The following is a 13,975-nucleotide window of genomic DNA, read 5'->3' as shown; positions in this document are numbered from 1 at the left end:
AAATAACCTAAGGCAACCTAGGAACTCCAAATTTCATATACAAAAATATTCTAAAAGAACATACGGATTAAGATTACATGGTCTTCATTTTCGCTAACTTCTAGAATAAAAAAAATAATTTGGGGCACAGAACCGGTTGGTAACCAGAAGAATATAAAAATAAAATAAAATAAGCTTTTGAAGTAAGAAGAGAGGAGTAGGAGAGGAGAAATGCCGAAAAATGAATTGGTTTGGTTAGGTCTCTATTTATAGTTGAAGTTTTGGGCTCAGATATGGGTTTCGTGCAATTATTTCCTTATTCTTCATTGATGTATCTGACTCAGATATTGACTTCATACAATGTTTCCTTTTTATTCTTAATTTCTTATGACTCAGAATGTCGCTAACTCATTATTGATTCAATGTTGACTCATCATATCTAATCAAATAAAGATTGTTAACTCATCCTAATCCAATCACATTACCAATCAAACATTAGTGCATAAAAGATCAATCAATTAATAATTCAAACAATCACAATTTATCATCTAATCCTAATAATATATATATATATACACACACACATACACATTATTATTATTATTACTAATTTATAATTTATTACTATTATTAATTTATTTTATTATAAATTACTATTATTTTCCTACAATAGTACACACTCAAAAAGAAAGCATAGCACGCAAAAGTTGGCTTTTACATGTAAAAAAAATTACTTAATTCTTATTGATTTTCACTTTACACATCACACACTTCAATCTTTGACCAACCAATCATACAAATATATAATTACACATAACAAATAGCAAACAAAGAAAGACATTCATCTTTCGCCAAAGATTAAGCCTATGTGTAAAGTTAAAGCTTACTTTTTAAACTAGTTGACTTTTTAATTAATCAATCTTTGACCTAATTATTTAAATTATTCTACACACCATTTAATTAAATTAGATACATATATAACCCTTAGAATTTATCAATGAATTTAACTAGATTGTCAGAACCCAGTTCAGACCTACTTTGCAAAATTACCAAAATTCCTCCGTTACACAATTTTTGTATTTTTTTCTCTAAACACAATTTATGTTCTTTTTAGGTCCTAATTGAGTTGTTAGGCATAAATTGTATCCCTTTATTCATTATCATGATATTTTCATAATTTAACTGTTAGAATTCTCTTAACAGTCACAAAATTCACACGTTGTCTCACAAAACTCCCAATTTCACACAGTTTGAGAATTAGAGTTGTTATAGCTGAGTTTTTAAAAAACCCTACCCTCGACATTTATCCGGGTATCCCCCTCCCTACCTGGGTAAATAATTCATACTATTACCTAGATTATGAACAATACCCGGGTAGCCAACCTAGGTGCTCGGGTAGTGTTATTTTTCCGAAGGATACCCAGATACCCCCTATGTACCCGGGTATTTTATGCTGTCAACGGTCAAATAGGGGCAGATGGATGATACGTTTTGGTAGAGGGGCAAAATGATAATTTTTTATTAATTAAAGGCTACAGTAGTCAAAAAATCCTATCAATTTAGTTGAAAAGTTGCTCAAAGAAAATAAAATTATTAATTTTGACACTTGCATTGCATGTTAACCACCTAAGGCTCTAACGGATTTTTTTCCTCCATAAAACATGAATGAAAGATATAAATATATTATCAAAACTAATATTAATATAACATATTAGAAATAATATTTCACTAATGAAGTTGATTATTCAATTCTACACTGATTACTTATTTTGACAAATCAAATTAAACTAACATTAGTTAATAAAACCTATCTTTAATCAATATTACAAATGATATTAATAGTTTAATACATCTTAAGAACTATTTTGATGTCACCTTAACTCAAAATGTGAAAAATTTAAGGATAATATTTATATAATTATTTTACATTATTCTTTATTTATTTTTTCAAAATCTCAAAATGATATTGTTTTTGGTTGAAGAAAATGACTTTATTTTCTATGGCAAGAGAAACATTTTTTCCTTTAACAATTTATCCACTTAAAACTTAAACATTTAACAACTTATTTATTTTTAATTTTTAATTATAATTATAACCATTTACTTAAGACTTTACATCTCAATATTAAAAACTATTTGACTAAAAGAAAATATGAGTACTCATAATGATTAGTGAAATACTAAAGGGGATAATTAGCTAAAATTAAAATAAAATAAAAAAAGGGGGGAATAGTTAAGGGTATTGTAGAGGAGGAGACGGGAGATTAAACAGAAGAAGCAAAAGAAGAAGAAGAAGATGGAGTACAAAGATTTGAACCTATTAGATGAAGCTCTTGGCATTCACGACAATTACAAGAAGGAAAAGCCATGGCCACTGTGTGGTCGCTTTGTGCTTGTGGAGGATTGTGTTGACACGAGTGGTGCTTTCGTTCTTCACCATATCCTCAAGCGCTCCCTCTCTTCTCATCCTTCTTCTGCCCTTGTCTTCCTTGCCTTCTCTCACCCTTTTTCCCACTATGATCGCATTCTCAGAAAGCTTGTATTTTCTCCTCTCTCTTTGTATATGCATTTAAATATTTGATGTTATTTTTTAAAAGGGTCGTTTCTAATACCTTTTGTCTTTATTGCATCTGTTCTTTTTCTTGAACTGGGTATCTTGTGTTTTGATCAAAATGTTTGATTTATGTCATTTTTGTATATGGGTTTTGGTTCAATTGTTATATTCTATTGTTATTTTTGTTCAAATGTTTATTTGGTGGTCATGCTTGTCTAATACTATAGTTAGTTTCTGGTGACACTATATTTATTAGGGAAGATTATATTTACAACTCTTACAAGCTACGTTAAGTATGATCGGTCATACTTCAATCAAGAGTGCATGACCAGTCATACTTAGTGTAATTTGTAAAAAAATTTGTAAATGAATCCTTCTCCCCATGTTTGTTACTAACTGGTAAACTAAATTGACCAAATATTTATATTTCATATGATGTCTTTGATTCTATTAAATACTGGTGTCTTAAAAGACAATAGTGCAAAAGGCACTATGATAGTCAGCTGTTTGTTAGATTATTCTGTATTCAAGTACAATGTTTTTATTTTCTTGATGGATGGTATTTGACAATCTTTACGGGTACCTGTGGTAGGGTTGCAACTTAGCTGCTCAAAGAGATAATAGTAGATTCTTTTTCATTGACATGCTTATGTTGCAGTGTCCAGGTGAGAAAATCAGGTATTGATGTTTGGTTCTTTATATTCCCTTGATACTTTGTTCTTACCATTTGTTTGACAAAATTAAATGATTTAAGAATGGATTCATTGAGATAGTTGTTATTTATCGTTAACAGTGTACCTTGTAATCATGTATAGAATTTAGAGTAGGAACTATATAAGTGCTGATTATATTTTACTGCATCAGACAAACATAAAGATTCTCCAGAAAAACCATTAATACAAGGTAGGGCATTGACCTCTGCTTAGAAAACTTACATTCCTCTTCAACCGATACATTAGAGAGTCAAAGGGAGGGCATAGGTCTCTTCTTGAAACTTTGTCCAACCCTTTACAACCACATGCAGCCAAGAACTGCAAATTGTTTGCTTCGAAGTCTAATCCCTCTAAATTGTATATACAAAAGCTCCAAATATGTGTGCTAACTCCCTGGTCAACAAAAGTACAAAAATGTTTAATCAGACATTGATTGCACCAGGGCAGTGTATACACATGGTTTGTTCAATCCTTGCCACTCTCATTTTGTCTGCACTCTGCACCCATGTTGAGTCTTTTATCTTACCTTTTTTTTTTTTTCTCTGTTTGAATTGTAATGCATGTCATTATAAAAGAGTAATTGTGTTGAAGGAAAACAGTATTCTATATATTTTATGATTCTCTATTATCTAGATCAGTTGAAGGCTGAAGCCATCTGATTGGTTTATTTTGGATCTGTTAGCTTATCTGAGAAATCTCAACTTCTATGGAAGACAAAACCTATATCTCAAAGAAGTCTTTAATTCAAAGAAAAATGTTTGTTATTATATTACTTATGTAATTTTAGTAGTTCATATTAGCATCCAAGAGGATCAAGAATACTTTTCCAATTCCAGTTTTCTGCCCTAGGCTTTAAGCTAAGTCTACTCTAATCTAGCCAGGTCTTATAATAGTTATGAATTAAAACTTGAGTCTTATTTTTAATTTCTTTATCATAATTTATTAATACTGTTGATACAAAGTGCTTGAGAGAAATTTTGTATATTAGATATAAACCACTAAACCCCTGTTTAAATACATTAATTTAGCTCAAGTGCTAGTGTAGTACAATTAGCACAGGCTCAGCCAATAAGACTACTTACGTTACAAGACTCCCAAAACACAAACACTTCTCCTAAAGCTGATGCTTAATAAGCTCACAGCTTCTGACATTGCAAAATGAGGCATCCAAAACATTACTGGAGGGACAACTCATCAAAACAATTGCTCAAATGATGAACAGCCAAATGAGCAGTAGATGGCTGGAAAGATAAGTTATTAAAACCCTTGATACAGCCTTGAATTCCTTCTATGTAGCCTAGAGACCCTGATTAGTTATGAAAGCCAAATCCTAACCCTTAGATCTAATTGTAACAAGTATAAAGTAACTGAATAAAAAGAAACTAAAAGTCATATAAAATATAAATTAAGATTGCTACAGTACCCATGGCACAGTAGCATGAACAATACTAGTGTACTGTTGAAAGAAAATTACTTGTGCTACAGTATCACAAACAGTAAACTTGAATATAAAATAATATGTTGTGTATTAATCTGATACAAAGAGTTACAATATATAGAGACCCTAATGGGCTTAAGTGAGTAGCCCAGAACTAATCACAAAGGAATAATATTTACAGATAGGAAGTAATTTAATCATATTTAATCGTATCTAATCATATCTAATCATATCTATTCTAACACTCCCCCTCAAGCTGGTGCGTATATATTGTGAGCACCAAACTTGCTACAAATGAATTCAACCCGAGGACCTCTAAGAGCTTTAGTGAAGACATCCGGTAGTTGACCATTAGAGTTGACAAAAGTTGTCTTGATTTCTCCTGACTGAATCCTTTCTCGAATGAAGTGACAATCAATCTCTATATGTTTACTTCTCTCATGAAATACAGGATTAGAGGATATATGTAGCGCAGCTTGATTATCACAAATGAGTGTCATAGGTTGTTTCTGTTCACAAAGACGAAGCTCCTGAATCATCTGCTTTCACCAGATTAACTCACATGTAGTAACTGCCATTGCACAATATTCAGCTTCTGCACTAGATCGAGCAACAACAGGTTGTTTCTTGCTCTTTCAAGAAATTAAGTTTCCTCCAAAGAAGACACAATAGCCAGAAGTACAGCACCTGTCTGAGGGTGATCCTGCCCAATCAGCATCTGAATAACCACAAATTTATGTATTTCCCTGATCTGAATACAACAAACCTTTTCTTGGTGCTCCTTTGTTGTATCGGAGGATCCTCACAGCAGCATCCCAATGAGAATCACAAGGGGAATCAAGAAACTGACTAGCCGTACTAACCAGTGTTGTTAAAACGTAGTTTCTACCTAGAAACGGTAGGGGTGAGCAAAAACGTAAAATCGTGAAACGTAAACGAAACGTAAAAGTCTACTAAATATAAAAATATATATATATAAAAATATATATATAATATATATATATATATATATATATATATATATTCAAAATATACTTACTAAGAGTTTACTAAGTATAAATAAATATATATATATATATATATATTCAACATATATAAAATCAAAACACACCAATATATAACTCATTATCTACATATTCAGTAATCATATAATATTAAAATATATATTCAGTAATTTTAAAATATATTAAAATAAAACATATAAACATATATATTCAGTAATCATAATAAATATTAAAATATAATAACATATATTATGCATATATTTATAATTTTCAATTATTTTTTGAATTATCTACATATTTATAGAAAACTTGAAAAGGAGAAAAGAATATATATATACAAAATCATCGGTGAAATTGAAAATAGGATCGTTATCTTCTCTCTCTCCACACAAATTCCATAAAAAACCAGTTACAATGTCATCGTTGAATTTCGATGGCTGAAGAATCATCATCATCGCTATCGCCCCAAGCTCCTCCTCCTCCGTAGTACGTCGAGGTGAACTGCAAAAGCTCCGGCAAGACTCGGCTGTTCGCAATGGAAACCAATGCAGGGTTCACGATGGCACTCATAAAGCGGAAGCTGAAAGGAGCATTTCTGGTTGCTTCACATATAGAAGCAGTGAGTGAAGGATGCTTTTGGACTCACCTTCTCAGATCTCGTTTCGTCAGGCAACACACGTCATCGCTATAGCCATTGTTGTTGTTGTTGTTAGCCACGGTGCCACTGTGGTTGTGGTTGATCTTACTGGAACCTTGGTCGTCCATGGCCGAGAAAGAAGAGAGAAGAGAGCGAGTTTGCCGTTATCCTCCATTTCTTTTTTTTTCTTTTTTTAAACTGAGTCAACTCGGTAAACTCGCCGAGTCAACCGAGTTTACCGAGTTGACCCGCCATTTCAACCGTTTCAACTCATTTTCCGTTTCAGCATCCGTTTCAACACGTTTTTTAGTCAAAAAACGTAGAATCGTACGTTTCAACCGTTTCGTCACTACGTTTTAACAACACTGGTACTAACAGCGAAAGAAATGTCTGGCCTAGTCACCGTAAGATAATTGAGCTTCCCAATTAGCCTCCGATAACGACTAGGATCAGATAACGGCTCCCCCTGTCCGGGCAATAACTTGACATTGGGATCCATGGGTGTATCAATTGGTTTACACCCCAACATACCAGTCTCTTCTAGGATATCCAAGGCATACTTCTTTTGACAGATAGAAATGCCCTGCCCTGTCTAGATTGTGCTACCTCAATTCCCAAGAAGTAACACAACTTCTCGAGGTCCTTTGTTTGAAATTGACTGAATAAATACTGTTTTAACTGACGAATTCCAGCTTGATCACTCCCGGTGAGGATGATGTCATCAACATAGACTAACAAATAGATGCACTTATCAGGAGATGTGATCCTATAAAATACAGAGTGGTCAACTTTACTGCGAATTAAGCCAAACTCCTTAACAGCAGAACTGAAGCGACTAAACCATGCCCGAGGAGACTGCTTGAGACCATATAAGGATTTGCGAAGACGACACACCTTCCCAGACTCCCTCTAAGCAACAAAACCAGGTGGTTGCTCCATATAAACTTCTTCTTGTAAATCACCATGAAGAAAGGCATTTTTGATGTCAAGTTGAAGGAGTGGCCAGTGACGAATAGCAGCAAGAGCAAGAAATAGGCGAACTGACGCCATCTTAGAGACCGGAAAGAATGTATCGCTATAATCAAGGCCGATGATTTGAGTAAAACCCTTTGCAACTAGGCGTGCCTTGAGTCCATCAACATGGCCATCAGGTTCAACTTTCACAGTAAACACCCAGCGACAACCAACTATAGACTTCTCTGGAGGAGCAGAAACAAGGTCCCAAGTGTCATTGGAATGAAGTGCAGTCATCTCATCAAGCATCGCTTGGCGCCACCCTGGATGGGAAAGTGCTTCACCTGTGGTCTTAGGAATAGAAACAGAAGAAAGACTAGAAACAAAGGTGAAATGAGGTGAAGAAAGACGGTCATAGCTCAAAAAGGTATAAAGAGAATAAGGGTTACGAGTAGTACGTGTACCTTTTCTTTGAGCAATGGGAAGAGCCTCTGGTGAAGGATCCGGAGGAGAAGAATCAACAGCAGTGGGCGATGAGTCAGCAAGAGTCGAGTCGATAGGAGGCACAGCTTTGCGACGCTGATAGGTGAGAAGTGGACGGTCCTCATGTATAGAAGCAATAGGTTGCTCATCTGGAATAGAAGCACCTGCAGCTGGCAAAGACAAGTCAAGAAAAAGGGACAGGAAGAACATGATCAACCTGTGACAACTGAGATGGGATAGAATTAAAGGGTTGTTGATCAAGAAAAGTGACATCAGCGGAAACTAAGTAACGCTTAAGATCGGGAGAATAACAACGATAACCCTTTTGAAGACGAGAATAACCAAGAAAAATACATTTAAAGGCTTTGGATGTTAACTTGTCCTTACCAGGGGTGAGATCATGAACAAAACAGGTACAACCAAAGATATGTGGGGATAGAGGATAGAGAGGAACATCTGGAAGCAATAAGTTATAAGGAATGTCATTATTAAGCACAGATGAAGGCATACAGTTGATGAGAAAACAAGAGGCAAGGATTGCATTGGCCCAGAAGTGAAGAGGAACATGCATGTGAATAAGAAGAGTCCGTGCAGTCTCAATGAGATGTCTATTCTTACGTTCAGCTACTCCATTTTGTTGTGGAGTGTGAGGACAAGTAGTTTGGTGTAAAAAAGTACCCTGCTTGGCTAAGAAATTAGAAAAGTCCACAGAAACATATTCCTTAGCATTATCACTACGTAAAATATGAATAGAGGCACCAAATTGAGTATGAATTTCAGCAGAATTTTTTTGATAAATAGAACACAACTCAGAACAGTTTTTCATTAAATAAATCCAAGTACAACGTGAAAAATCATCAATAAAGGTAACAAAATACCAAAAACCTAAAACAGACAAACTACGACTAGGACCCCAAATATTTGAATGAATAATTGGAAAAGGAGCATCAGCTCGTTTATTGACTCGATTAGCAAAGGAGGAGCGTATGTGCTTTCCTTGCTGACATGACTGACAATCTAAAGTCTGAAGACTAGATAAAAGAGGAACCATCTTCTGTAATTTTGAAAGACTAGGATGCCCGAGGCGACTGTGGATGAGTTGTGGAGATTCTGTGAGAGAACAAGCAACAGAAAGACTTGGCACAACCAGGTAGAACAGACCCCGTGACTCACGGCCCACTCCAATCGTCTTCCCCGTACTCGGGTCCTGCACAGAAACAGAATGGTTTGAGAAGGTGACAATACAGTTAAGAGAGTTGATCAATTTACTAACAGATATTAAATTATAAGGGATGTTAGGAATGTAATAGACAGATGTCAAGGTCAATGAGGAGGTTGGACAAATTTGTCCAATCCCATGAACAGGAGCCGTAGTGCCATCAGCAAGGGTAAAAGAGGGTAAATTATCAGAATATGTAAGGGATGAAAAGAGTTCCTTATTACCACAGGGGTGATCAGTAGCGCCTGAGTCAAATATCCAAGGGTCAAGTGATGCAGAATGAGAAACACAAGCAACGGGATTACCAGTTTCTGAAGCAGAGGCCTGAGACTGAGGAGAGACCTTCCTGAGAAGGGTCTGGAATGCTGCATAGTCTTCAGAGGAGAGAGAGACTGTACCATTTGAAGCAGAGTCCGATTGAGCTATATTAGCAGCATGAGAAGGTCGCAGGTGAGGATACTTTGTGTAGCAACGCTCTTCATAATGACCAAGTTGCTGACAATAATGACAACAAGATCGCTGACCACGTCCTCCTGGGCCACGTCCTCCCTGGCCTCTACCACGACCACGTCCACCTCCAATGTTCCCGCGAAAGTCAGTACGGGAAACCAGAGCAGTGGAATCAACAACAGACGATGCAGGAGCAGATTTCTTGTTAAGATTCAGAAGACGTTGATACGTCATTGATAGATCAGGATCCCCACTAGTCAAGATAGTATCCCGGACATTATCATATTCTTCGGGGAGACCAGAAAGTGTGGCAACCATAAAGATACGTTCCACCTGTTTCCGATATGCAGAAGCATCAGTAGGGTAAGGCAACATATCCAAATATGCTTGCATCAAAGATCGACTTTTTCCGACATATGTCTCCATCTGAATGTCGGATGATTTGCTCAGTTCCATAAACTGAGAGATGATGAAATAGATCTGCTGAACATCATTAGTGTAGAGGTTTTTTGCTTCCTCCCACACTTCAGTGCAAGTTTGAAAAGAATAGAAGATGTCCAAGACGACTGGATCAATAGACTGCCAAAGAATACTCAGAAGCTGGTTGTCAATCTTTTCCCAATCAGATTTTTCCTCCTTAGGAACATCAGTAGACTTAGTTGTGAGATGGTTCCCATGTCCCTGTCCAAAGAACCAAACTCGAACAGAGGTGGCCCAGTTCTTGTAATTAACAGAACCCTTCAACTTTGAAGAGGTAATGGACCTAACATTGGTGGAGATGATATTGAGAGAACTTTTGACCGGAGGAGGTTGAGAACTGACCTCCGAATGAACAGGAGAAGTTGCTGCCATTATATTAAATCACAAAGATAACCGAGTAAATAGGAACGAACCTGATCATCGATCAAGAAGAGGCGCGCACAAAAAATCAGACCCACAGAGAACCAACCACAGATTCGGGAAGAGGAGGAGGAGGTGAGCTACTCTGTCCAAGACCGACTAGAAAAAGCTGCCGGAACAGTGCACACGCGCCGGCAGAAGGTGGCGTGTGAGGCCCACGCGTAGAGGAGATGGGTGGCGCGTGAGGGATGCGTTGGTGACCGGACCTCCACAGACTTGGTCGCCGGGAGGAGACGGTCTTGATCGCGTGTGGTCTGGGCTGAAAACTCGCTGGAAAACTTCTCCGGTGGGCTAAACAGTGGCGAACGGTGGTTCCGGTGGCTGTCGGAGGTGCTGACGCGTTTGGAAAATTACTCAGAAGGGGCTTACAGCCCTAGATGGGTTTCCGGAAGGACGCACGGCAAAGAAAGAGGACTCCTAAGCAGTGGACTTAGGTTTAAAGAGAAAACAAGGTTTCTAAGCGGAAGCGAGGGTCCCCAGAACAAAAGAGCTCTGGTACCAACTTGAATATAAAATAATATGTTGTGTATTAATCTGATGCAAAGAGTTACAATATATAGAGACCCTAATGGGCTTAAGTGAGTAGCCCAGAACTACTCACAAAGGAATAATATTTACAGATAGGAAGTAATCTAATCATATCTATTCTAACAAGTACAAATCAACATTAGCCCAAACAGAAACCCAACATTTAACTATAACTAACCCCCTTTGTCCTACAACAGGCCTCTTTGAGGTGCTTAGCACATGGTCTTCTTTAAGGGAATAAGACAGGAAGAAAGAAAACAAAGGGAATTCACTGAAAATGCCAATAGACTGAGTAGTGAGTACCAAAGCAAAGTCAAGTAAAATCCCTACGCAAGGGTAAAGAAAGAGGCCTCTTCTTAAGGATCCCCTGATTACTAAACCTTGAATATAACACCCAAAATCAATTCCTAAAACCATGTCTTTCCTTAAATTTTGAAATCAAATTTGGAGCCATAAATTTCTATAAGGCCAGAAAACTATTAGAAATAAGCCTAACTTATAGTGTAAGTCATAGAGGGCGAGCCTCGAGCAATGATAAAGCTACTCATTTGTGACTGAGAGGTCAAGGGTTCGAATCGGGAAACAATCTCCTTGCAAATATGCAAGGGTAAGACTGCATAAAAGGATTGTCCTAACCCTTATTCTCCTGAGTCGGGGTTTAATGGGAAGTGATTTTCTAGTCCAAATCATGAAATTTAGGTTTTGTAATTATGTCATACCATACATAACTCATTTTTTAACTGTTTTGTGCTTGAAGCACAACCAAGACCCTTCCCCTTCCCCTTTTATGATTTGATATATTGTGATAATTTATCTTACGTTAGGGCTGTAACGAAATGGAGATATTTATATTGTGTCGGAAGGATTATATACATGACTGATTAATATCAATGTTATTGATGACTAGATGAAGGAAAACCCAATCATGATGGGCTTGCTGGTGTATTTGAGAAAATCGAAAGAGTGATTAGCTCATTACATCAAGACAACATGAAACTTGTCACTATCATGATAGATGATATCTCTTTTCTTGAAGTTGCTGCTAATGGCTCTTCAAATGATGTTCTAGACTTCCTGCATTATTGTCATACGCTAACATCAGAATGTGTAAGATGATATTACATTGGCTGTTTTTGAAATCAATTTCAATGGTTTTTTGTTCTTTATTTCTCTGTTCCTGTCTCAGGGTTGTGCATTTATTGCACTTGACCATAAGGATATTTATTTGAATGGAGAGAGGCCTGCCGTTATCTTAGAGATGGAGTACCTTGCTGACATTTTGGTCAAGGCTGAACCATTGGCCACTGGTTTGGCAAAAGATGTGCATGGGCAGGTATAGTTGTATCATTGTAAAAAAAATTTAAATGTTGATGTAGTAAAGTGATTTTCTATCTGATAACTACCTCTCTTTGACTTCCATTTGATAGAGATCGACACCCACATTGGTGTAACACCCAGAAGGGTACCAAGATTTCCTATCTTTCTATCAATAGCTCTGAGCCTCTGACTAACTGGCATTTTACTTTATTACATTCTGTTGATTGAATAAACCCTGCCCACTATTGCAGTATTGCTTTTATGTAAATGGAATACAGAATAGGAAACTTCTCCTTCTAAGACATCAAGAGACCACTTGTTACTCCACATGCACACCTTGCCTTATTAACCTTAAAGCTAAGAAAAAGTGTATCTACTCAAGACCCCACTTTTGGCTTTCCAAACCTGGCCACAAGATCTTTCCTTTTTGTAATGTCTATGATTCTCCATGAAGTTTCGTTTCAAGAGCATATTTTGAGCTTACTATCCTCTGATCCTTTCTGGAGTTTTTGTACTAATCAAATGACTTAACTTTTCCTTTCAACCAATAAATTGGAAGTGCTTACGAGCTTATCAATTTTTACAGTTAATTGAAGTACTGATGTTGAAATTCAAATAAAAGCAATATTAGGTTAGAATACATGAAGGCACTCTCTGATAAGTTGTCTGTTTCTCATGTTTGATCTTTCTATTCTCTTCTCGATACTTAAATGTTATGGTCTGAGCTCTAAGGGTTGCTCCTTGTTTTACATAGTTATTCATTCTGTATTACATCTCATTGACCAAGGAAAATTGTCTTCATTTTTATGTTCCCTGCAAGTTTGTTCTAATTGCTTCATGGGCCCAAGCTAACCTCAAAACACAGCAGAGCACTTATATATAACAGTTAATATGCAGACCTTTAAAAGCAAATGATAATTTCTTCGTCTTGGTCATGTCTTACCCACAATTTCATTCTTCCAGCTTTCCATTTAATCCCTCAAATTTTGTATCACAATTGGCCTCGTTAGTGGAGGGCGAGCCTTATAGCAGCGATAAGGTTGCTCCTTGTGATCGGAAGGTCACGATTTCGAGTCCAGGAAACAGTTTTTTTGCAAAAATGCAAAAGCAAGGCTGCGTGCAATCGACCTTCATCCCTACCCTCGCAAGTCGGGGTGCCTTGTGTACTAGGATTTGCCCTTTTTAATTGGCAATGTAAAAATGCAAAAGCAAGGCTGCGTGCAATCGACCTTCATCCCTACCCTCGCAAGTCGGGGTGCCTTGTGTACTAGGATTTGCCCTTTTTAATTGGCAATGTTAGTGCATGTATAAGGCTTTGCAATCTCTACAAAATATAGAGAAAAGAAGAAAAGAAATTGTTATTGTATATCTTCTCAATGTTGAATGATGTTGTAGTATTGACACAGCAACTGTGAATAACTCATGCCTTTGTTTGCACCTATTCCTGAGTTCAGTTTTTTTTATTATTATGATAGCAACTGCTATCTGTAACTATGGATCAAATCATATCATATCACATCATCTTCGGTTGACCATGTTTTGATATTCATCTTATGCAGTTGACGGTGTTAGACAAGGAGGCACTACATCAACGTGGTATTTCACCCATTAAGGTTCACAATTTTCACTTCAAGATCAAGGAAAATAGCGTTGAGTACTTTTATCCTGGCACAAAAATCTAGTGCTAATTAAAAAGCTTGTACAAACAACCGTGTAATCTTGAAACAGAGAATAATAGTCCAACTTTTGTGTTTAGTTTTCCTTAATTTGGAAGAAAGTGATTCTAAATTATCGATTAG

General features: G+C 36.6%; 1 protein-coding gene across 2 annotated transcripts; it reads left to right on the top strand.

Annotated features, from left to right (window-relative positions):
• Positions 1-2,214: 2,214 nt before the first annotated feature.
• On the top strand, positions 2,215-13,975 carry LOC133290576 (elongator complex protein 6). 2 transcript variants are annotated; one of them, XM_061488674.1, is made up of 6 exons: positions 2,215-2,518; positions 3,126-3,198; positions 10,401-10,406; positions 11,767-11,966; positions 12,046-12,192; positions 13,736-13,975. In XM_061488674.1, exons 1-6 carry the CDS (start codon positions 2,276-2,278, stop codon positions 13,856-13,858), a joined length of 792 nt encoding a protein of 263 aa, XP_061344658.1. In that variant the 5' UTR covers positions 2,215-2,275; the 3' UTR covers positions 13,859-13,975. The 2 variants fall into 2 exon arrangements, with proteins under 2 accessions (XP_061344658.1, XP_061344657.1); XM_061488673.1 differs by lacking the exon at positions 10,401-10,406.

This window comes from Gastrolobium bilobum, unplaced genomic scaffold (assembly GCF_033153095.1).
Source record: "Gastrolobium bilobum isolate Gb01-03AN ecotype WA unplaced genomic scaffold, APGP_CSIRO_Gbil_v1 utg12364, whole genome shotgun sequence".
Lineage (NCBI taxonomy): Eukaryota > Viridiplantae > Streptophyta > Magnoliopsida > Fabales > Fabaceae > Gastrolobium > Gastrolobium bilobum.
Note: the sequence above shows the minus strand (reverse complement) of the source record. Positions and strands in the feature narration are given on the sequence as shown.

Bases quoted from the DNA above. Each gene is read 5' to 3' on its own strand.
- LOC133290576 (XM_061488674.1), top strand. From the start codon at position 2,276: ATGGAGTACAAAGATTTGAACCTATTAGATGAAGCTCTTGGCATTCAC. The intron at 11,967-12,045 runs GTAAGATGATAT...TTCCTGTCTCAG, and splicing joins ATACGCTAACATCAGAATGT to GGTTGTGCATTTATTGCACT. The intron at 12,193-13,735 runs GTATAGTTGTAT...CATCTTATGCAG, and splicing joins CAAAAGATGTGCATGGGCAG to TTGACGGTGTTAGACAAGGA.